Source organism: Lissotriton helveticus, chromosome 8, assembly GCF_964261635.1.
Source record: "Lissotriton helveticus chromosome 8, aLisHel1.1, whole genome shotgun sequence".
Classification (NCBI taxonomy): Eukaryota; Metazoa; Chordata; class Amphibia; order Caudata; family Salamandridae; genus Lissotriton; species Lissotriton helveticus.
The window spans coordinates 269,100,355-269,124,822 of record NC_136069.1 but is presented as its reverse complement, the minus strand read 5'-3'; the positions used below and the strand labels follow the sequence as shown (position 1 = coordinate 269,124,822).

General features: G+C 43.2%; 1 protein-coding gene across 2 annotated transcripts in view; it reads left to right on the top strand.

The window, feature by feature from the left end:
- Nucleotides 1-8,508, top strand: part of LOC144772596 (myb/SANT-like DNA-binding domain-containing protein 4) — a 67,346-nt gene extending 58,838 nt beyond the window's left edge. For both annotated transcript variants that reach the window (XM_078657027.1, XM_078657028.1), the window contains exon 4: nt 3,137-8,508. In XM_078657027.1, coding sequence (XP_078513153.1) covers nt 3,137-3,709 — 573 coding nt within the window. In that variant the 3' untranslated portion in view covers nt 3,710-8,508. The remainder of the gene's footprint in view (nt 1-3,136) is intronic.
- The last annotated feature ends 15,960 nt before the right edge of the window (nt 8,509-24,468 follow it).

Here is a 24,468-nt window from a genome sequence, read left to right as displayed (position 1 = left end):
CTGGGTGCTGGACCTCTTTAAGAACGTGATATCAAAACAAGTTGGAACAGAAATAAAGTGAGCTTGTTGGGTAGAGTCCCACCTGTGGTCCTTGAGGTTGGTGTTTGGTGCCGGCTTCCTCTGGTGCAGGAAGGGTCTGTGAGGGCATTGGGTCTGTTTCTGAACCCATGGGACTAGCTGTGGATTTCCATCCTGAAAGGTTGGCCACAGAAAAGCGAAGCAAAGGGTCAGCGAAGCCTTTAGTTTTGTTCTAGCATTGATAATGAAATGGACAGAGTTTCAGCTCCTCATTCAAAAAGCGTAAGACCAATGACCACATGTCTGTATTAATGATACTTTTCTTTTTGAGTTAATTGCACAGCACCAGGTTATGTCTAATCCTTGGCAGGTGGGAAGCAACACACTGCCATTTCGTTTCTAAAGTTTTAATTTCCAACCAACTATAGAAGGATTTCTGGAAAGTGCATCCCTTACCTTTCTATCAGAACCCCAGTGCAACCATCTGGAACTTTCTTTGACGGAAAACCTTGTAGTTCTCTCAAATGGTACTTTCAGGGTGGCAAAGGACTTCACGTACCCTGCCTTGACTCTGCTCGACAAATTCAAAGTTCTCCAGTGGCATGACATTGAGTTCTATGGGTTTGTGTGACCCTCGGGCACAACTGCTCATGCAAATCCATTTAAACGTTTGGTGTGCATCCGTCAGTGGTGACAGGCCCTCCCTCCAAACCTTTAAGTTTTTACTATTCCAAAAAGAAACTCCCAAACCAGGAGTTATTTCTGGAAAAGTAAAAGCTAATGACCACCGACGCCATGGGAGTGAGTATTTTTACTGTCGCCCACTTACAATGTCTAAGAATGGATTTAGACACAGTAGGGGTACAGGGCTCATGTACCCTCATATGAGGGCTAGTGCACCCCTGCTAGAGGTGTGACTTAACTAGGCCTTGAGCTGTAGGATGCAGGCAGTGTGCCATGCCGACTCTTCACTTTTCTCTTCACCAAAACATGCAGGCTGCAATGGCAGTGTGTTGGTGTTAGGGTATAGAGCGTCTTGGGGTGGCACAACAGGTACTGCAATCCACAGTGCCCTTGGTACCCATGGCACCGTTTACAAGAGGCTTACCTGTGGCCAGAGATGTGCCAACTGTGGGTTCAAAGATGCAGTCTTGGGAAAAAATACAGGCCCTGGGAACTTGATTGACAAGGACGCAGAGGACATAAAGTCCGGTTTCATTAGATGTCAGGCAAAAAGTGGGGGTAACAAAAAGAAGCACTTCCTACAGGTCATGAAACATCTTATTTGACCCCACTTTAAGCCTGTGCTCAAATAGAAAACCCTTTGAAGGACCTTGCTTATCTGGCTGCATTTCTAGTGGCCAGATCTTCAGTCTGATATGTTGGCGAATACCAGGCCCTTTTGGTGTTTGATCCCAATAGCTACGCTTGAAATTAGGTAGGTTTTACTTGATTACCCACTTGGTGTGTTCTTTCTGAGAACAGGATAGCCCCGCATATTCCTTACAACCTTACCGTCTCCTCTGTTAAAGATAAATGAATTGCCTTTTATTATTTCTCATTATTTTATTTTACTCAATCTCTCCACTCTTCGCCTCTGTGGGGGTGTGGAAAAATTGGATGGAGAAAATGGCACATGGGAAGGGTTGATTCAAGGAAAAGTAACTAGCTAGGATAAAACATAACCATCAATCAATCAAACATTTGTAAAGCGCGCTACTCGCCCGCGAGGGTCTTAAGGTGCTGGGGGGAGCAGCTACTGATCAAACAGCCAGGTCCTGAGTCTCCAGAAGGTCAGCAGGTCCTGAGTCTGTCGTAGGTGGGAGGGTGTTCCATGTCTTGGCGGTGAGGTGGAAGAAGGATCTGCCGCTGGTGGTCGTGCAGTGGATGCGTGGAACGGTGGCGAGGGTGAGGTCAGCGGAGTGGAGCTGGTGGTTGGGGGTGTAGGTGAGTCGCTTGTTGAGGTATGCTGGTCCTGCGTTGTGGAGTGTTTTGTAAGTGTAGGTGAGGAGCTTGAAGGTGATCCTCTTGTTGACTGGAAGCTAGTGCAGGTCCTTCAGGTGGGCAGTGATGTGGTTGTGACTGGGATGTCACGGTTGAGACGTGCGGAGGCATTTTGTATGCGTTGGAGTCTCTATTCTGAAGTTTGCCTGTGGTTCCAGCGTAAAGGGTGTTGCCGTAGTCCAGCCTGCTGGTGCCGAGGGCCTGCGTGACCGTCCTTCTGGTTTCGGTGGGGATCCAACTGTAGATCTTGCGAAACATGTGGAGGCTGTTGAAGCAGGAGGAGGAGACGGCGTTGACTTGTTTGGTCATTGACAGAGAAGAGTCTAGGATGAACCCCAGGTTGCGTGCGTGGTTGGTGGGTGTCGGCGCAGTTCCCAGCGAGGCTGGCCACCAGGAGCCGTCCAAGGCGGAGGGGGTGCAGCCGAGGATGAGGTCTTGTCCGAGTTCAGTTTCAGGTGACTGCTCATCATCCATTCGGCGACTGCTTTCATCACTGCGTGGAAGTTGGTTTTGGCAGTGGCAGGGTCTTTGGTGAGGGAGAGGATCAGCTGGGTGTCGTCGGCGTATGAGACTATGTTGAGGTTGTGTGATCGGACGATGTAGGTGTGCGGTATCATGTAGACGTTGAAGAGGGTCGGGCTGAGGGACGATCCTTGAGGTATGCCGCAGGTGATCTTGGTGACTAAGGAACAGAATGGAGGGAGGCGGACTCTGGGTTCTGTCGGTGAGAAAGGAGGTGAGCCACTCCAGGGCTTTGTTGTGGATCCCTGGGTTGTAGAATCGTGTGGTGGCAGACGGTGTCGAAGGCGACAGAGAGGTCCAGAAGGATGAGGGCTGCGGTTTTGCAGTTTTCCAGCAGGGCCCTGATGTCGTCAGTGGCGGTGATGAGGGCGGTTTCGGTGCTGTGGTTGTTGCAAGAATGTTATCAAATATAACAAACCTTATTTTTAAACTGCTAATACTACAAAAAAAATCCCATTGTGCAAAATATGAGCCAGCAATGAATAACAGTATGTCAGTCCTGTATTACTGATCCTTTTGCATGGTCCTATGCTGCTGTATACAGTTGTAATGTCGATGAATTAATTAGCATCTGTTTCTCTTTGTCTTATAGTACCAGTTTGACGATCAAGAAGAGGTTATTTCAGTATTGCCTGATTCAAAAAGGGAAAATGAAATGACAGAAGTTTTTGCCCACACTGAAGAATTTGCTACCCTGAGCTCTACCCAAACAAGGCTTGGATACAGGGATTCACATGTGCACGTAGCAATAGAGAAGCAGAAAATAGAGCTTGAAAGACAGCGATTGAACATTGAAGCTGAACGTCTTCAATTAGAAAAAGACCGGCTGCAAATCGAAAAAGAAAGATTACGGCATCTTGACATGGAGTATGAAAGGCTTCAACTAGAGAAGGAGAGGCTTCAAATGGAACGTGAGAAGCTCCGATTGAATGTAGTACATGCAGAAAAATCTACAGTGGAGAATGAACATGTGCAAGCTGAAAAAGTGGTGCAGCCCTTGGATATTGTAACAGAAAAACTAAAACTTGAAAAGGAAAGATTGCAGCTGGAAAAAGAGAGGCTACAGTTCTTAAAATTTGAATCTGAGAAGCTTCAGATTGACAGGGAGCGTTTGCAAGTTGAAAAAGAACGTCTGCGAATTCAAAGAGAAGGACATAATCAATAACTCTGCTGGTATATCATTAGCTTTAATATTTGTGAACGTACCTACCGTATCAATTTTTGTGCCCCATGTAACCGTTTGGAAATCTATTAACACTAAGACTATTCAGAATACCATTTGTAGTCGGCTCATAGTGGATGTAGAATCAAAATGAAGCGATTGGTGTTAAATACCTATGTAATTGAAGGGTATATTGTGAACCATATTTTTCATTGTAATGTTATTCTGCATCCAGTGAGACATCTTCTAATACTTTGTGTAGTGTAGCAATAATTCATTCAGTATGTGCATGGACATTATGAGCAGTATTTATTAGATCATGAATTTAGTATTAGTGCAGGCATTAGCTGCAGGTGGTAAACTAGGTAGGCAAGACTTGTTCTGAGAATGTAAAAAGTTTCTTTCACATTTGAACACTTTACATTTCCAAGAAACAGTGCAGTGTTTTTCCTCCAATTGCCAAATTCACTGAGTACCGAAGAAGTGTGTACCCATGTTAATTTCCCACTTCAGAGTGGAAATCTAAAGGAAAGATGGCTTTGTCACACCATCATCCTTTTTGTCTAGGTATTCGCCCTAGGCAGCCAAGAAACCATGTGTTTTCAAGGAAACGACTGTTCTTGCATATTATTTTTCTAACCTTATATGACCAGTTATACCAAGTGTTTTTCTTTGTAGAGCTGGTCCCTAGGCTGTCCTTTTTGTTAAAAAAAATATTTTTTCACGGTTCTCAACAATATAATGGTGCATGTTCTGTTTTCCAGTGGTCTGGAATAAAAATGCAAAATGCTCATCTTGCTGCCAGCCAAATTCAGATACTGTTTCAGCTCCAATTGTAGTTCTTTTAGGAGGATAACATATCTTCTTATGGTAAATGTAACCGTATCATTTTTATTTCTAGAAGGGCATTTTTTATGCTGTAATTTTCACAGGTTATATATGTAGAGTTGTCGATTAAATAAAATATTAAAAGCCCAGCAAGGTTTCAACACCCAGAGCTTCATAATGTGTTGGTGGGCACTCAACATCAATTAAGTGAGATAGTTTTAGGTTTTTTAACAGTTTTGGCTTTATAGGTAAACTCAAATAGCTATATGCACTAGGACGTAGGTATGAAAGGTTATAGCTTGCATTCCCTAACTGGTATCCGACATTTGTGTAAATAAAGTAACTTTTGGCTAGTGACATGTTTTTCTTGAGCAGACCTGTAGGTAGAATCTCTTATGCTCTGATTTTGTCAGCCTTTAGCTATTTGGCTGTAGATGGCTACCTGAACTTTCAGTGTGGCAGACTCTGTGCATAGGAATAGAAAATAAAACATGAAGATCAGTATTTGCTACACGTCCTACTTCCAGTTTCCAACCGCCGATTTCACTGTGCTGCTTCGGTACCCTGGTGTGTATTTTGCTTTACATGCATACCATATAAGGCAGATTCATCCCTGCAGTGTGCCACGTTTGTTAGATCCAATGACCACCTTTCAGTATGTGAACTTCCTTCCTTTGTGGCTAATAGATTATTTCAATTAAGTCTAGGCAAGGCTGTGTGGGAGAACATTTCTCAGTAGTAAAAGAATCGCTGAGAAACCTCTTTCTCCCTCTTGTCCTACCCAACCAACCTGAATCCTCTCCTTTTATCCATCCTTTTCTCTCCTCCCCGATTTTATATCTTGCTCTCCGTCTTGATTTCTCTTCCTTCACCACACATCCCATTTTTTGTGCTCCCCTCTCTATCCTTTCCGACTTCTTTCGCAGCCCTCTCTGCAAGTTAATGACATTTCAAAACGTCTTTGTGTGTAAAACTTGCTTTGCTCCAGGAGAGAGTATCCTGTGCTTGGGTCCTTTGTCGGACACCATTTCTCCAATGGTGCAGTCATTTTAAACCAGAATGATTGACAGATTATGTGGAAATGTATTGAGCAAAATGCATTTTTCTAAGTAAGCCAAAAGAAAATAGCATACAAAATAACCAATTGCAGCAGTGATTTGTAACTAGAGTTGGCAGTACAGGGCTTTAAAGAAACAAAATAAGGTAAAGTCGTTTTCTCTGTTGCTGTTTGCCAATGGCATCTTAATGTCTACGAACCACATAATATGGATGATGTCAGATCACGCCATCCTAAATATCCTTAAAACAGGTTTTTATACTAAATGTCCATCAATGTCAAATTACCATAATATACCCTATTAAACTGACATGATATATAATTCAACCAAATATCATGAAAGTTATCATTGGTGGAACTTATAGTCTGCAATTGCCACGTTGATTTTCGAAGGCCTTGTGTATTTTTTTGTCGGAAAGAATTAATGGCCAAAAAATGTGGTTCTACCTGTTGAGTTCGTTTGGATTTGTATCAATGACATGTTAAAGAGAAAAAAGTTGGATAATATTCCTGCTCCCACCCTCCTGTATGCATCCCGAGCTGTAAGCTATTGAAGTTTTCTCTACACACACATCTGTCCCTTCCACATCCATCCTGGTCTTCTTGATTCTTTGGTAGCATCAAGGAAGGCCTTAGCATAATCTGCAGCACAGTTATGTTTGCAATGGGAGTTTTCTGTCCCACTTGTTAAATGCCAATAGAAAGTGGTGGAATGGAAATGCATGCTTTGCCGTTGTTAATAGACACATCCACCTCCCTTTGTCTTCCCAAAGCAACTGCACAGGTCTTCTGCTTTATGTACCAAAAGGAATTCCTCACCTGAATACATGTGTGCAACTGTGCACTTTACCAGCACTTGCACTATACAAAATGCATTTTCCTTTTATTAATACTCCCACTTGTATCCAGTTATAATGGCTCGGATTTTACAAAAGTCTGGCAAAAATGAGAAAGGTACTCCTTTAGGTAAATTCCTATGTCTGAGGTTGATTCATACCTTTCTGAAGATTGCTGATGTATTTTAGGAGTGCAGCTCATTTCTTTGTGGAAACCCTATCCACTACAACTTTTTATTTTCATCCTGTTGTCTTTAGCTATGTTAGTCAACCTGCAAAAGTTTTGTGAATGTCTATAAACTTGAGTTTGAGTGTTCAATACATTTTTACAGGGCCACCCTCCAACAGCAGAACAACATTCGAAATTCTTCATGTTCACCGATTATTTCAGTATTGTCACCGGATCCCCCTGCTCATGATTCTTTAAATTCCTTTTGTTTTGCACACCTACACGGTTGTAATCAAACTAGTTACGTTCATTTTTTTTCGGCAAATCATTGTGGCCTTTGCTGTATCTCCACACTATAAGGCGAGTGTCCCTCAATGATTTGCACTGTTTCGGTGCGTTTTCATCGGTGCTTACTTTTTAAGTTGGAACTTTCCTGTTTCCAGTTTATTCCTGGAGTACCTGTCTTGTTGCATTTCTTGCCTGAATAAACTTGACTCTTTGTTTTGCCTGCTGGTACATAATCCCACCAGTAGGAATTGGCTGTTTGTTTTTCACATCTTGATGTCCCCACATGTAGCGCACACTAGAGTAGCATGCCTCTAAATGGAAATTGAGAACTTGGAGTAGTGCACACACGAAGTCTAGAGTTACACTGCTCATGTTGTGGCCTCATCTTTTGTTCTTTTTGAAGATACCTTCCTTGTCAAATCTTTCCCAGGATTCTCTGTTTCGTCAGTAATTCTGTAGTCGGGGCCTCAAGTCCATACCAGTCTTCAAAACCATTGCATGAAAGAAATCCTTAATATGTTGGGCAGATATTCTGTAAGTTGTAGATTTAGAATGAGCTGCACGTCACACACACATTGACACAAATCTAGATTCTATTTTGCTAAGACAGCTGTTTTCATGTGGATAGATCTCTTTATTGTACAAGAGAACCAGTGAACCTTACTAAGCCAGTCACCTTGTGATTTGAGATCACATGACTATGTAGTTAAGTATTGCCTTTCTAAATATATCAGATTGCTGTTGCTCTGCCAGTGGCCAATTGAACAAATGTTTGTTTTAGTAGATCGTTTAACTTAAAAAGTGAGCATAATTTTTAAGACATTTGTTCTCAATATCGCACAAAAAGCAGAGGCACTCGCTGATCTGCGACCTGCATAAGATCTGCAGTGATAAAAATGTGCTACCCTACCACAGAGCATCTTAAGAATGCTTACATTTTAGGTTGCCTTATTAATAAATTTAATTATTTTGTGAGCATTGTCTGTGTAATGCTCTGTGTATTTTTTTAATAGCTACAGAAAATATGAAGACGTTAAATATGTTTTGTTACAACTAAATATTTGTTATTCAATTTTGGTTTACTGCAAACTAAAAGGCTAACTACTAATAGTGCTAACGTTCAAATTTTACTGGCATCCTAGGGATTGCGCTGTAAAATGTATATTAGTTGACTGGAACCCCCAACATTTTGCAAAGCAAACTTAGAGGGGGGGGGGGAGGGGGAGTACGAGTAGCCTTTCAGTTAGAGGTGTTGTAGACGATGCCAAAGTAAAATTGCTTTTACAAGCATTCCAATAAGGTTACCAATTTTAAAGGACTTATGCGAATTTAAAGTTTCTTAACAAAAACATGTTTTGTTGCGCAGTGAATAAGGGACTGTTTACATGTCACCAGATGTGTATTCTGTACATGTTAATAATTCAGCAAGTGATTCAGCTAGTCTAATTTAGAACTGTGTAAACAATTGTTAACCATCAGTCACACCTGATTTTTGTACCAGTGTGGTCCAATATTCGCAAATTAACATAGAGAAAATAGTTTTGTTGTTATAATAGCCAACACTATGTTTCAAATTGCAGTGCTTTTGTATGTGTCTTGACAATTAAAACATATTTTTCAGTTATTATTTCTTTTTCCTGTCTTGTGGGGATATTACTTTGGTGCCAGGTCTGGAGGCTAAGTGGACTTATGCCTTCACTGTAGGGGCCTTTGTTGGGCCTCATGATCCCAGGTTCAAATCCCGGTTAGTCCTTTCAGTCTTTTACCTGTCTGAGGTCGATAAAATGAGTAGCATTGAGTTGGGTAACAATAAACATCTGTTATTCAGCACTGAGAGGCCCTTTGGTGAACGTGCGCCTTATAAATGCATGTTGGGTTATGTGCTAGTTATTTGACCACTGGAACAGACACATCTCTACATTAGCTTACTTAATTTTAGTGAGTGTAGTTATATAGCGCTACCTGTAATATCTTCAATCCGGGGCACTCGCAGGTGGATGCTCTTGCGTGGAGGTGCTCCACGTTCAAATCAAAACTCCGTGGTCCTTTTAACTCAAAGTAGAGCACTCGGGAGAGTGTAGAATCCGCTGTTTTATTCAGCAAACAACACAGCCAAACAAGCGCGTTTCGGAATAATCCTTGGTCGGTGTTTACCACAACCACTGCGAGGAAGCATTTTAAACGTATTAACTTCATCTTGTGCATCAACATAGATGACGGTATCAGAACCTATCCATCATTGCACTTTTCACAGCGGCCATCTTCACACGATGTTTGTTACAATTCATTGCAGTCATTCAAAATAATTATTGCGTTGTAAAAGTTGCGATGTAAAAGCATTGCGTGGTAAAAGTTGCGTTGTAAAGGATGTTTTCCGTCCCTAAGTGATCTGGATTTATGAAAAGTGATCAAGTCTTATGATCTCATTTAACCCCTCTTTGTAATTTAAGAGTTCTTCTGTGGTCCACAAACTGACCCAGAATAGCAACGGTCTCAATTTGGTCTGATTATCCCTATGCTTTATGTTCAGATCTACGGTTATAGGGATCATATGTGTACGTAAGGGAAGACATAATAGCCTCCTAAAGAACTCATTTTCATCCCCTGCTAGTTACTCCCCAAAGTTCTACACCATAATGGGTTGCAGATTTTGCGCCATATTTATAAACTTCAGGTGCTGGGGACACAGCCTTGGATACACTATTCTGATGTTTTTCCAGTATTGGCATGGTGTTTTGACGCAAAATAGCCTTGCTTTTTTGCAGGCGCGAATATCAAGTTAGTTAGTATCTAGCGTAATACCTAGGTAGCTAAAATTGGGCGCATATTCTAGCTTCTGTTTTTGTACTATGATGTTTTTCTTGAAGGATTTATGGGGTTTAACTGCCATATAGTTAGTTTTGCTGGATTTTATTTCAAGACCCTTTGAATTGTAATATTCGCTAAATGAATCTAATAAGTTCTGAAGACCCTTCGGGGTTTGTGATAGTAAAATGGTATCATCGTCAAATAAAAGAGTCGGTACTGGCAGCCCCCCGAACTTCGGCAAATCATGTTCGCTCCCTAGAAGATGATTAGCAACATCATTTACATATAATGAGAAGAGGGTGGGTGCACTGCACACAACCCTGTCTTACTATTCTCCTTATAGATATTGACTCAATAAGTCCACCACTGGGTCCTCATCTGACTTTAGTATAGTTTTCTTCATGCAATCTGACTATCTGTATGAGAAGGTTTTCGGGCACACCTTGATTTTTAAGGGAACTCCAAAGTGAATCTCTGGGGATTAGATCAAAGACATCCTTTAAATATATAAAAGCTATATACAGGTGTCCTTTCGTTAGAATAGTATATTTCCATCCTATGCAGAGAAGTCTGAAGACCTGTTCAATTGTGCTGGTTCTTACTCTAAACACAGCTTGATACTGCAAAATAATGTTATTTCTCTCTATCCAGGCATTACGTTTTAATAAATTCTGTTTAGCATAGATCTTTTGTAAAGTGTTGATTAGGCTTATGGGCCTATAGTTGGCAGGATCTTGTTGGTTTCCTTTTTAAAAAAAAAAATTGGGATAATTCCTGCCCCTTTCCACGGCTCTAGTAATGGGTCTCTGGCCGCCATCGCATTGCAGAGAAGGTTTACTGTTTTGTCGTGTCTCAACAGGTTGCCCGAAATATTATCGGGACCATGGGCTTTCCCTGGTTTAACAGCTTCTACGGCTGCCAGGGTTTCTTCTATGCTAAAATAAGGGGCATACATTTATCTGTTTTGGGCGGTTGCTGGGGGCATTATTGTGTCTCTTAAATGTATACTTGTATGTTCGGTTATAGTCTGAGTATAATTTGAAAAATGACTATACTATGTACCTGAATCTAAAAAGAGATCCATGCTTATTCTGCCTGTTTTGTTGCCCTTAGCTAATAATCTCCAGAAACCCGTATGGTCCTTAGTCTTGGCTGCAGTGATCAGGTCATCCCAGACACCATCATTCCAGTCTCTTTTTGTTTGTATCAGTAATTTTTTTATACTTGGCACTTTAGTCCCTTATTGCCTCAATATCATTAGAATTTGCAGCCACTAGAAACTCACTCTTTGTGGCACTCACTATTGTACCAGTGGTTAGTTGAGGGGTAGGTAGCTGCACTGGCCACTTCATTGTCTCTGGGGAGATTACTCAGGAACAGTTTCAGTTTATCTAGCACAGTGTAAGTGTAATGTATCTGCACTATAGGGATCTCTGGAATAGGTAATTCGATATAGGGGCTATGATGTCTGAAAAAGTGTTATAAATCCTTAGCATAGCTTTACCGTTGGCTATGATCCATGGCCATTTCAGGGCTCCATGGTTGTTGATAACCATTGGTTGAATTGGGTTTTTAGTACTATTATTGTTTCCCCTGTTGCTAGTTTCAAAGAGGGATCCCGCTATTATTAGGCACAATGGGTAGAGATCACTATCATCTCTGGTATCAACTTTCAGATCGAATATATTTAATCACAGGTTAACAGTGGCCATTATATAGTCGATTCTGCTCTTAGTTGGTCCTCTATTAAATGTATGAGCGCTTGGTCTATCTGTAGGCAGCCTGCCATTGCAGGCCCCAAGTCCCTGCCCTGAGACTAATCAAATCAGTTGTGCAACTGAGTATGGGATAGTGGGAATGGCCTCCAACCCCGCAACTGGTTCAAATTTACAATTGAAATCTCCCCTACAATAACTATTACCCTAGAATCAATTGTACTTAAAAATGTATCGAGTAACTCTATCACTGGAGATTCCTTAGTAGCTGGTCCTGGTCTGTTGTAAATATTTAGTAGGTGGATTTCAGCTTTGTGTGTATTTACCTTTATACCCCAAATATCCTGTGATTGAATTTCCAGCCGGGAAGTTTAAACTTTTAGAGTGATTTTTACCCATAATACTAGACCACCTGATGGTCTGCCTCTCATTGAGAGGATGGCACTGAAACTGAATGTTTTATGGGCAAGCTTGTAAGGGGCTTCCATTGACAAGTTTCTTGTAACAGGCAGAAGTCACTTTGATATATATACTCTGCCATTCATAATCTGTTAATTTATGTTTCAGCCCAGCTGTATTCCATGATATTAGGCGCTTTTCTAATAACTGTGATTCTTCACTCCGGTGTTGGTGACTGGCTGGGAAGGAATCTACCCCGGTATCTCCTCTGTCTTCATGATTAACATGGTGCATGACAGCGAAGTCAATTAGAGTAGAGTTGTTTTTTTGAGCAGGCTTAAAAGCCGGGTATTCCGATCAAGTGTAGGGGCAAGCATTGCCTGTCAATCGACTGTCTCCAGATTATTTTGCGAAAGACCAGGGTGTGGTAGTAGTCTGGGATTAGCAAGCTCTTGATTGGGTCCCTTCTGTTATGCTGCAAGGATTGTATAGTTTGAATCTCACCAAAGTGCTAGATGGTGCTATTAATCCATCAGCTATGCTCCTTGTTTTTAATGTACGGATTAGTGTCTCGTGGGCTATGTTTTTACTTGTTAAGCCCTCTGCCTCCACTAGGTCTGAGTGTATTACTGATAGGCAGTTACACTAATGACGGATCCAGTGTATTACCTTGTTTTTTGAGTGACTGTTTGTCCTACCTGTATACAGAGAGGTTAAGCTTGGGGACGTTTGTCATATAAACTTTCCAACCCTCTGGTCTGGGACTACTAATTTTTCTATATGTGGTGGTGGTCTGCCTACACTCTAGACCAATAGTAAATGGATATTGCTTTGGCTGTGTCATATAATGGTCCTGCTTTCATGTTGGACTATATCTTCCTATTCCATACTTGTTGGCATATCTCCCCTGATTTTTGTTATGTTGAGTGTTCTTATTAGCGGTGTACCTTAGGGCGCCCTCTGTTCTTTCCTTGTACTCATTCCCTCTTGCTCTTCTATAGCTACTGGTCATTCTCTTATCCCAGCTGCACCTATCCTCGTGATTTTCTCTTTGTAAATCAGTACTTGGGCCCTCTGGTTGTTTACCTCCGTTACTAGGGTGTTGTAATCTTAGATTGGTGGTTCAGCTGCGTGAGAGTCAGCCTGGCTCCTCCTACAGCGACCACAAGGTTCCTCCGGGACCGAAACTGCGTCCCTGTCTAAATCGGCATACCTAGTTAAATTCCCTATTACTGCCTTTCGATTAGCCACCTCTTCTGTTAGACTGTCTAATCTCTGCTCAAGCTCAATTATCAGTTGAGCATTGTTATTAGATTATTAAAAAACACTGTGTGCCTGCATTTCTGGCACTTTAGGTGGGCTGTGTTACGCTGACTTTTACTTGTGTATTCCCATGCTGTTGTATATGCATATTTGGGTTGGAATTCTGTATAAGGGGAACCATGGCGTCATCATCTGGCACAGATACAGAGGCTAAGGGGAGAACCTTTTTGAGCACACAATAGGTGGTGGGACCTCTCTGCCTCTCAATATTAGTTAGCTCAGTTGGGGCCCAAGTCTGCGTCTCCTGAGGGGCATCATATCCGTGTTGTATGAAAGACATAGTTGGGGATGGTGGGTGTCTGTTACAAAAGGCGGGCGCTCGATTGTTGCTTTTATTTTACACAGTGGTATGGAAATCTGTACTTGGGAACCTGGGTACAAATTTGCTATAGAAAGAGAGGATTTTTGTTTTGCTCTTGTTAACGAGTTTGCATTTGTTGCTTAGCATTGATTCCACGTCTATTTTTCTTATCTTTGATGATTTCCCTTTAGCAAGTCCCTCTATAGCCTTCCGCTTGCCCATAACGACAACGGAATTCTTTTATTAGGGTGAAAAAGAGGTCCCTACCCAATGCCTCTGTTATAATTTGGCCATTTATGTACTCACATGGACTGATTTTACGTTATCATTTGTTAGCATTTAGAAGGCTATGATTAGCAGTAACCGCTAGGCCTAAAATGTGCCCTAAGAAGTCATATTTAGGTTGACATTTGTGTTGTCATTTTGTATTCTGTGGACCATGTTAGGTGGGAGCTGATTTGAGCTCCTTATTTCTGTATTCCTGGCTTCGACAAAAGACTGTGTGGTGATGTCTTCTTTAAGAGAGAACTTACTAATGTAAGTAGTGACATCACGGAAGATTCTTAAGCAGTTGAAGCTGAGGGTCACTGATAAGCAGTATATGAATAAACAACTTCAACTTTAATGAATTTTAAGTGTGATTACTACACTTTTCATGGAGACGAGGACAACTGGACCACTGCGCAGGGGGCCGTGTATACAGTGACCTTCACCCTTGTATTTAAGCGGTAAACTGAGAGAATTCAGAAGAATTACATTGAAAATCGTGAGTTGAAGTTAATCTGTGGTGCTTTATATTGGATAATTCAAGGACTAATCTAATTAAAGGCAAAGGAGAAAAGAATCTAAATAATTTAAATGACTTTGACCTTTGATTTATATTGGCCTTTAAATCTCTGCTGACTCAACTGTGTCTTCTTTGAGGATTATTCAGCGTATTACATTCATTTAAGCGTTTTGTTCAAATTGACATAATTGGATTTATGGCAATTTCTATTTTTGAGACATTATTCAATCCTACTAACGCTTATAATTGAAAGCGCATACTTAAATGTGTGAAAATCCGATTTAATTAGCCTTGTTGGAATCAACATTGTATTTAACAATACATAGTTGTGCACGCCTAAAAACTGTATTTTTCATCGTGTGCATCCAAGCACCTATTGTGCCACTAATAAAAAATAAACATCGAGTTCGAGCGTGAAAGACTTCGTGTCTGTTAGTGCGTGCCTGCTGTGCCACTAATTAAATGTAAACACCATTGTGGCCTCTCGAGCGTGAAGGAGCGCGTGCAACTAAGCGCCTGCTGAGTCTGTAATTAAAAGTAAACATCCCCGAGCGTGAACGGAGCTCGTGCTGGTATCGCACAACCCAGTATTTGGCAGCGCGTGTGAAACATCGTATAGGAATAGAACCGTCTGACACTGTTTATCGTCCATAGTAACGCGCAGCCAGCGTGTGAAGGAAAATAAAGAAATAAAACCGGCTGACACTGTTTATCGTCCAGAGTAAAAATCGTCTGACAGTATTTAGCTTCAGCTCTTTAAAACGTTTGGCACAATTACCTACAGCTGTACATCATTTGATTTGTCATCGTTTTGGGAAGGAGTCAAGTCCTTTCCTGTTCCATTTCATTTCCTGTCTAATGTCTTGCTGAGAAACTAAAAATAAAAGCAGGACTAAAGTCTATCTGTACACAATACTTACATGGACATAGAAATAAGACTTTTGCCTGCATAAAAAGGAGAAATATACAGTGGACATTTCTTGATACACTGGATCACAATAAATTATTGTTTTAGATAATTATTTTAGATTGTTATTTTAACTCTTTATTTTAATTTATTGTGGTAGATTGTTGTCTTAATTATTTTTGGTAGTTTGTTGTTTTAGATTTACTTTGCAGGTATGTCTGACCAGGGAATGTCAACACCACCTAATTTTTTACCTGTTCCTGGTGAACCTGCTGTGCCCTGGAAAAGGTGGGAAAAGATATTTTTTACTTATTTATTAGCAATTGGGGGCAATAAATATGGTCCTTTAAAAAGACAAGCAATACTATGACATCACTTGGGGACTGAAGGTAGAAGAATCTATGATGACCTTCCTGAAATCTCTCTGGGAATTGGGAATGGACAACCAATTAATGTGTATGACATGTCTCATGATATTAGAGAAACATTTTTACTGCCAAACTAAATGTAGTTTTTGAAAGACATAGATTTTTTTGTCGCTCTCAATCTCAAGATGAGGATATTATAAACTATGTAGCTGCTTTACAAGGGCTGGCAGTAACTTGTGAGTTTCAGGGTTTAATGGAGTCTTTAATTTGTGATCAAATTGTTAGATTGTTTCCCTGATGCAGCTGTAGCCATGAGTGATTTCTTGGAGCCGACCGCTAGTGCAGTCGCTTAACCCTTCAACTTCCATTGAGGTGCACAGCCGGAGCCGGTAGCCTCAGTCTGTGTCACTTACACCGCGCATGCGGGTCTTCAGTTGGAATCCCCTAGAGGCCCACGGCAGGAGCCGGCAGCGTCGCCTCCAACGCGAGTTCAACCGTGGCATTTCTTTTGTTTGACTTTATATTACGGAACTAGCGCCAACAGGAGTTGCCGGCGCTTGGTTCAGCCTTTCTTTAAACAAATCCCCTGGTGTGGAGCCTTTGTCTTGGCAAACGTGCAGTGTGAGCAGTGACATTTCCCATAGTTTTATTCACCACTGTGCAAGAGCCTATTGCACTACTTTGTAGGGAGTTCCTTTTCCTCTCCCCAATACTATCGTCCCTTCTATGCCGCTTACAAGGAGAGTGAATATGCCCCCTGGACCAGTATACTTTAATTCACCAAAACTGGACTAATACGCTACCATGCTGTGTCAACTATGGTCACACATCTGCCTCTAATTCCAGCAGAGCGCAGCAGAGAACTGTCAACGAGTGGAGAGTAATCATAGCAGATTCAGCTGAGGCAAGCAAGCGAGCGGGCGAGCAGTCAAACGCCGAGAACGTCGAAAAACGCCATCGCCAAACTTAGCAGCTTGCAGCGAATCCTAACATCGTGATACTGTGAGCAGCCCTGTAGACTGAGCCGTGATTGCGGTCGGGACTGCACCGGAGAGACAAGGCGAGACGAATAGAGGAGCAGTAAGGAGAGGTGAGGCGCTGTGAAGCGCACTGTATTGGTATTGAATTGGCGCCCTGAAAACGTTCTGCCTCTCGCCTCCTACATCCTGCCCCCTTGCAGACAGCCTCCAGGCAGCTTCCAGGTAGCCTCCTTGCACATGACTCACAACCCACGACAATTGGCAAGCAGCATACGGCTCCCCACCCACGAGTGAGGGAAGGCGAGGAAGAGCCGAGCCGCGAGGGACCACAGCCTGAATTAGATGGTGAGCGGGGGTGAGCAGGGAAAGCTACTCGGGCACTGTGTTATATCGGCATTAGTTTCAGCGGACCCCTGCGTTCCACAGGCAGTAACTCGCTGCATGCAGCCCCCCCCCTTCATCCCCGTTCCAGCATCTAGCACCAGCATCTAGCTCCGGCCTCAATTCCAGCATCCCGAGCTCTGACCCCTGAGCACCAAGTCGAGCATAAGCAGGGCAGGGCAGGAACAGGCAGGAGTAATCAGGAGCACCAAGAGACATGGCAGTAGAGGCAGAGGCGGCGGAGGTGCCAGAAGAGGCAGACGAGCCCGAGACACTCTCAACCAGCCCCCAGTTTGCCCAGCTAGCCTTTCCTCTTGTACAAGATATACACGCTCCCTTACTCATCATATACACGCACTCTCAGCCTTACCTGCTCAGTTTCACCACACCCGGCCGGACTCGTCAGTCTCAATTGGACCCTGCCAGACCCCATTAGATTCAACCACCGAACCTGGGGGGGTCAGGGACAAAGGAATTGTGCAACAGTGTGTCCCTACACGGACAAGGGAAAGCGTCAAGGAAAGGAAAGGGAAAGGGCAAGCTTTCACCTGCCTGCTGAACCTGCCGGTTGTCTTCTGACCCTTGCTGTTTGGTGCCACTAAGCACAAAGCACAACTGAAAACCTGGTCCCCATATCTCCACTCACCAAGTCCATATTGGAGCAATGAGATCTGGCAAAGAAAAAAGTACACTGCACCTAAACGAAGGAAGCCCAAGCAACCAGACGCAGCCGGGGTTCAGGGCTTCGTTAAGCACACATCAAAACCCCAAAAACCTAAGAGCCTAACTTTACGGGACTACTTTAGAAAGACTCCATCAAAAACTACAGAACTAACAGAATTAACACAACTATTAGAGCAACACCCGCAAACCTCGGAAGCAACAACTTTTCCAGCCTCTGACCACTCAGGGTTTGACCTTAAAGCATCACCGCAAACTTGGGTATTCAACACAATCCCAACAAAAGAGCCGCCAGGGGTTTACACTTTTGGGTCTACCTGTGCCAACTACAACATGGAAAATTCCCAAAACGTTCCTCTACAACCAGAGAAGCCTCTCACCCCTCTGGCAGACGACAATGAGGCTGTCCCCCCACCGCAATCGCAGCTGGAAGACATTATGGGTTCAATTGAGGCCTCCCCCTTGCTGCCACAACTCCTACACCCCCCACTTAAGCCATTCAAGGGCCACCCACAGCAAACAACGACGGCGGAAATCCACGGACAAGTTGGCCCAGCACAATTCAATGGCAGTTATTCATCTCTAAACTCGCTTACCTCGCCAACAACAAAAATATTAATAGCACCAACAGATTCAAGCCCTTCATTCAAGCTATTTCCGGCCTCTGGCCTCACAAGGACTGCATGTCAAAGTCAATCAGTGCAGACGGCAGCAAATGATCAGCCCATGTCGGATTTGCCCCTTTTCCTTAAGATTTCCTCAGAATCCCCAAGCCCGAGTATCACCCTGGAAGGCAAATTCAACATAGAAGAGGACACTAAGACCAGTGTTTGGCCTCAACTATTGCAGACCCTTCAACAAATCGTGACTGCACTTAATTACCATTCAGTAAAACTAGAGGTGCAAGTTGATTTACTAAACACCCTGGCGCTCTTCACGTCAGGGATCGACGGCAAATTAGACCAACTGAACTCGTTAATTCTAAGGGCACAAGCATCTGCGAATTTTGTTCAACCAACGTGTTGCTGCTCTCCAATCATTGACTCCCTCTCCCTGCTACCAGATTGCCTTTCCACTGTCATCAGGGAAGTAAAGCAGCTGAGAGGGGGACACGTGCCAGTTAAACTGCAACTCACCAAACACCAAGAACAGGATAAACCACAGGAGGACTGTGGAAACAAAAGTACAGCGACAAAGGAAGAAGAAGCGGGAATTACAGGATCACTTAACCCCCTTCAATCGATGAATGGTCACCCTCACAGTGCGCCTATAAAACCGACCCCAACGTCTGAAAACTGCACTCTTTCATCTTCAACCGGGCCCACAGACCAGCATGCCAAATCTGTGGACGGTCGAACTAACAGCTCTGCTTCTTCACCCGCTCCATCAGCCTCGACCTCTCTTGGGCCTATTCCTCCTTGCACCAAAAGAGAACGTAAACGTCAACGCAAAGCAAGAAACAAACTCAGGGCTAATTCCAACATGGCCCACCAGAATCTCTTCCCGATCTTCTCGAGAGCCGAAAACAAAAAATCCTCTACAGAACCTAGCACAGTGGACCCAAAGACAAACCCAACAATAACCTTGAACGGTCCAACTGTGGACTTGCACACTCAAGAACTGGAGAGGAGCCCTCAGAGTCTAAGATTATCAACAATTGCCTCGGCAACTAAAGCAGAGGGAAGCAATCCTGCAACAAGCACAAGGGTGAGCCCAGCTAGGGCAAGCTACACTGGGCAAGAGACAGCGGCAGGAAAATCCCGGCTTCTAATGGATCTCCCCCTTTTCGGGAATGAAAACTTAACAACAAAACTGAGTTTCACTAAAACCATTTGCAACGACATAGCTGCCATGATCAGTCACACCCCACAACCAAAACGGGCACCACAAAAGCCACTTAAAAATAGATCTGATGTAACAATCGAAAAACCGATCCTCAAACCCACTACTGCTCCAGAGCCGCGAAGTGACAACCAATCGTGTCATCAGATTTTATTAGCCCCCGAGTATAAAGCTAAGGGGTGGCACGATATTCTCAACAGATCAAATCTGCTGAAATTAGCGGAAGGCATACCGGGGCTAGAGGGTCTGGTCACGAATAACATCAAAACCATTGAATTCCTTCCCCCACGAGGAACCCAACCCTCCGAGGTCACCGTTGTAACTTTCACACAGGCAGGCTGGGTAGGAGCCTTCCTTGAACACAAGGCTAAACTGCGGAACTGGGGGATTAGAGTGTACCCTTATTTAACACCTGGATATCCAATCACGCTGCTATCCGGAGCAACCACACCCAGCAAGCCGGCCTCCATCAAAAACAAAGAGCATGGGAGGCCATTCTCTGTTCTAAAAAATGCCTCAGGGTCGGATATAGAACCTAAATCCCCTGAAATAGCGGTAACAAAGAACCAGACCATGCCTGGAGGTGGCTGCCAGCAGTATTGGCCACAAAAAGCAGAAATTGAACATCTGTGCCAGGTTCACCAGCAAAAACACACAATCTATTAAAACCACTCCCGCCGCCAGGGGCACAACAGCACAGTGTGGTCAGCAGTAAGAGGGTGCCACCCTTTTTACTATGCTCATGGAATATCTGCGGCCTACATCAAAAAACCTCAAATGAAGACGCTATGTCTTTCCTGGGGGAACATGTGGCAATTGCCCTCCAGGAAACTTGGGAATTAGAGGACCGCCCCATTGAAGGATTCATTGAATATCGGAAACCGGCACGGAGGGACAGCCGCTTCGGCCACCCTAAAGGCGGGCTGTCCACATACATATCCAACAACCTAAGAGGCGAATTCAGTCAACTTCACTTGAAAGAAGACTGGCTACTGGGGGTTAAAATTAATCTACGGAGCAGACAACGACCGATTTTACTTATAAACGTGTACATTAATCCTAACACCCGCACAAAGAAAGACCACCTGGCCAGATTCTGCGATATAATGGAAGATATAGCCACAGTATATCCCAACTCGGACCGCATTATCACAGGGGACTTTAACACCAACCTTTTCCAGGGGAATACAGCAGACCTAGAAGGACCTAACATGACTAGCATCATTGAGGCGGTCCCCCAATCTAAACCCCCTGTGCAAGCCTTCAACACATTAGGCGAGGTCACCGTGACAAGACTTTACAACGCAGGGTACCTAGTTGTGAATGGAAGATCAGCAACTGACTCCCCTCCAAACTGGACCTGGTCAAACGGAAGAGCAAAATCCTACCTGGACTTCACCATATGCAACTCGGAACTTCTGTTCAATCTGGCTAACTTCTCCGTCCTGCCAAGGCCCGAAAGCGACCACAGGCCACTGGTCATTTCCTTTGCCACAAATTTAGCCCTCCACAAAAAGGCTCCATCTACATACAAAGGAATACATTCCGACAAATTAAAACGCCTGAAATGGAGTGAGTCTGTCAGTGCATCTTAAATACAAGCAAGGATTTCATCAGGGGTGTCTTAGACCAAACGGTTTCCCTAACAGCAATATGGACGCAGCTATGCGCACATTTGATCAGAACTTATCCAGCAACAAGGCAGGGCCCAAATCGGATACCACCAGTAGGAGCAACAGCCCTCCCTATGATAAAAACACTAAAAAGAACGAGAAATAACGCATTGAGGCTGCTTTTAAAATTTCCAGAGAACAGCAGTTTCCTCGTTACATACCGTCATGCCCAAAAGACATTCAGGAGGGCAGTTACCCAAGAGAAAAAGGCCCAGGAAACCCAACTCTGGGTCAAACTGGTATGGGAAAGCAAACAACAGAATTCCAAGATATTTTGGTCTCTTGTCAACAACACCGACAGAAACACAACATCATCTGGATCTGCGAACATCCAGGAAGCAGACTGGATCACGTATCTGACAGAGCATTTCCAGGCACAAGATTACCACGACTGCCTTGAACCAATATGGGCTTCTGACACTGGTGCGGGTAAAACATCGAACCTCTCACCCGATTATACGCAGGGGCTTACCTCATCCGAGGAAATGTCTGAAGATAGAGTTGTCAAAACACTGACGAAAGGGAGACAAGACGGAGCCCCAGGCCCGAACGGCCTGCCGCAAAGGCTATTCAAGTCCGACGTCCCCTTTTGGTCCAAGGTGCTATCGAATCTCTTTAATTACACCCTGCGCCATCAAACCATTCCGGACTCCTGGAGAGGTGCCATCATCCATCCCATCTATAAAGCTGGATCACGAGGCAACCCGAACAACTACAGATTAATTGCCTTGCTGGACATAGAGGCAAAGCACTTTGCAGGCCTCATTTTGGAGGATCTCAGGAAATGGGCAAAGGACAAAAATCTGATTCCCTTGAATCAGACAGGGTTCACCGCCAAATCAGGAACAATGACAAACTTATTGGCAATTTCTACCATCATTGACAAAGCCCTTACAAACTCAAAGTTGATTTTCTGCTGCTTTGTCGACTTCAAAGCAGCATTCGACAGGGTGCCTAGGGCTGCTCTGTGGCAAAAACTGAGGGAGTGGGGAATCCCAGACAATATCCTGAATCCCATCATCATGCTGTACTCCAACACATGGGTTCGAGTGAAGTTAGGGTCTGGCGCACATCTCTCCCGGAAAATCAGGACCTATCGCGGTGTCAAACAGGGATGCGTGCTGGCCCCCCTCCTCTTTAATCTATTTATTGCTGACCTATCAAGCACGTTGGAGAAAGAAATCAGCCATTCACCAAAAGTAGGAGGCACAGCATTAAGCAGTCTCTTATATGCCGATGACCTGGCACTGTTCAGTCTCACCAGAGTGGGGCTTCAGAGACTCCTTGATGCCCTAATGCATTACACGGTCAACAACCAGTTAGAAATTAACATGAAAAAAACGATGGTTGTTCCGTTTGGCAAAAAACGATACAGCGGTGGAGGATGGACAATCAACAAAGAAAGTATCTCAATTGGCCAGTCGTACAAGTACTTAGGGTCCATTTGGACTCCAGGGGCAGTTTCACCAAGCAGAGCACTGTGATTGCAGCCAAGGCCACTGTGCTAAGGGTATCCCTGGCTAGCTATCGAAGAGACTCTCAGGCCCCACGCTCTTGCCTTTACTGGATGTGCTTAGAGCAAAGATCGGGCCCACACTTTCGTATGGCATTGAGATCTTTAAGGGTAAAATGAACAATTCCTTAAACAAACTGACAATCAAACTCTACAAGAAACTGCTCCATCTGCCGAGTTCCTCCTCACCAGCTCAGGTCACTAGAGTTGGGCTTAATTAACTACGAATTCTCTAATGCTGGCTCATATCTTAACCTGATTCACAAACTAAGACAGGCAGAAGATGGCACCCTGGAACTCTTGGTTTGGATTGAAATCAGTGTGAGCAATCCGGGGGGGTCATTTGGCTGCCTCCTAAATTACTACACCCAACAAATGTCTGCTGTGGACCTTTGGGCCCTTAATCCAAGCCAGACCGCTTTTAAAATCACAATTAAAAAAGCTATAAGACTTAAATCCCTGATTACGGACAAAGCTCTCCTTGCGAAACGTAGCCATGCTTGGGCAGTAGTCAACTCCTACAAACGATTATCCCCGGCTAACTACCTTTCGACTACTTTTCCTTATCAGTTAAAGCGATGTCTGATCGCCCTAAGACTGGGAGACTGGCGCTTCCTTCAAAATCTTCCTGTATGGCGTCGAAAAAGGGATGATCAAACGTGCAGAGGGTGTAGGTCAGCAAATGAAACTTTTTTGCACGTGCTTTGTACATGCCCTTTTTTTATTCTCCAACGTAGACGCCTTCTCAGGCCAGAATGGATCAGGCTGGGAGTTCGGACTTGTAGACATGCCACTATTGCTGCTCTGTCCTTAGAGAACACTGTTTTATATAAAATTGGCCAAATTCATTCAGCAAGTGTATAGTCTCTTAGAAAAACTGGACAATTGTGCTTTAACCTCATCTGCATAGTGCGGGAGTGCTAAATTCTAAATTGATATGCTGCAGTAATCATTGATAAGAAGGCCAAATTTTACTCTGTTTTTACATTTGCTTTTTTCTCAATTTCTTTTAATCTATAAAATTGTGTTAATGTGCTGGAAGAATTTTTTAAATATATGTTTTATATATCTAAATAAAGAAATGTTATATTTGTTAGATGCACGAAAAACAAAAAGATCAGAGAGAGACTTTTATCTTTGGATCCGACTCTTGATGAAGCCATTCAGATTGCAAGAATACTGCTGTTTGGTTGAAGGAAATTGATGTGGGGAAACCATGCAGCAAATTATCAGAAAAAGATGTTGTTGCTATTGATATAGAAGAGGTGAAAGTAAAGAAAGAAATTAAGACATTAGGAAACAAGGGAGGTACAAATAAGATACCTGAGAGAAGAACGATTATTTGCTATAGGTGTGGTGGGCCAGGACATATTGCCACGAGTCCAACCTGTGGAGCAAGGAATTCAATTTGTAGGACTTGTGGAAGGAGGGGCCATTTAGCTAAAATGTGTAGGACAAAAATGTGACCTGTACAGCAATCTAATGTAAAAGTAGTAGAACATCTTGGTGAAATTCATGAAGATGTAATTGTTGCAATTGATGAATGTGATATTTTTAATGAAACTAGTAGTGACAATGTGGTTGAGTATCATAACACTGATTGTACCAATGATGCTGTGGCAAAAAGGGAAATCACTGCCAAACTTGAAAGGCCACATTGTGATGTCATGCTTGGAAAATCTATAGTAAAAGTCCTAGTTTATCTGGAAGTTTATTAACTATTATCAGTAAAACCATTTTAATAAAACAACTAAAAGGGCAGATAAATTATTTACTACAATCTGATATGAAGGCAGTTGGATATGGAGGAAAAACTATCAATATCATTGGTATGTTGTGGAGTGATATTGTTTTTAAAGGGAATGCTTTTCATGGAAGAGTATACATATCTGAAGATGGTTCTAAC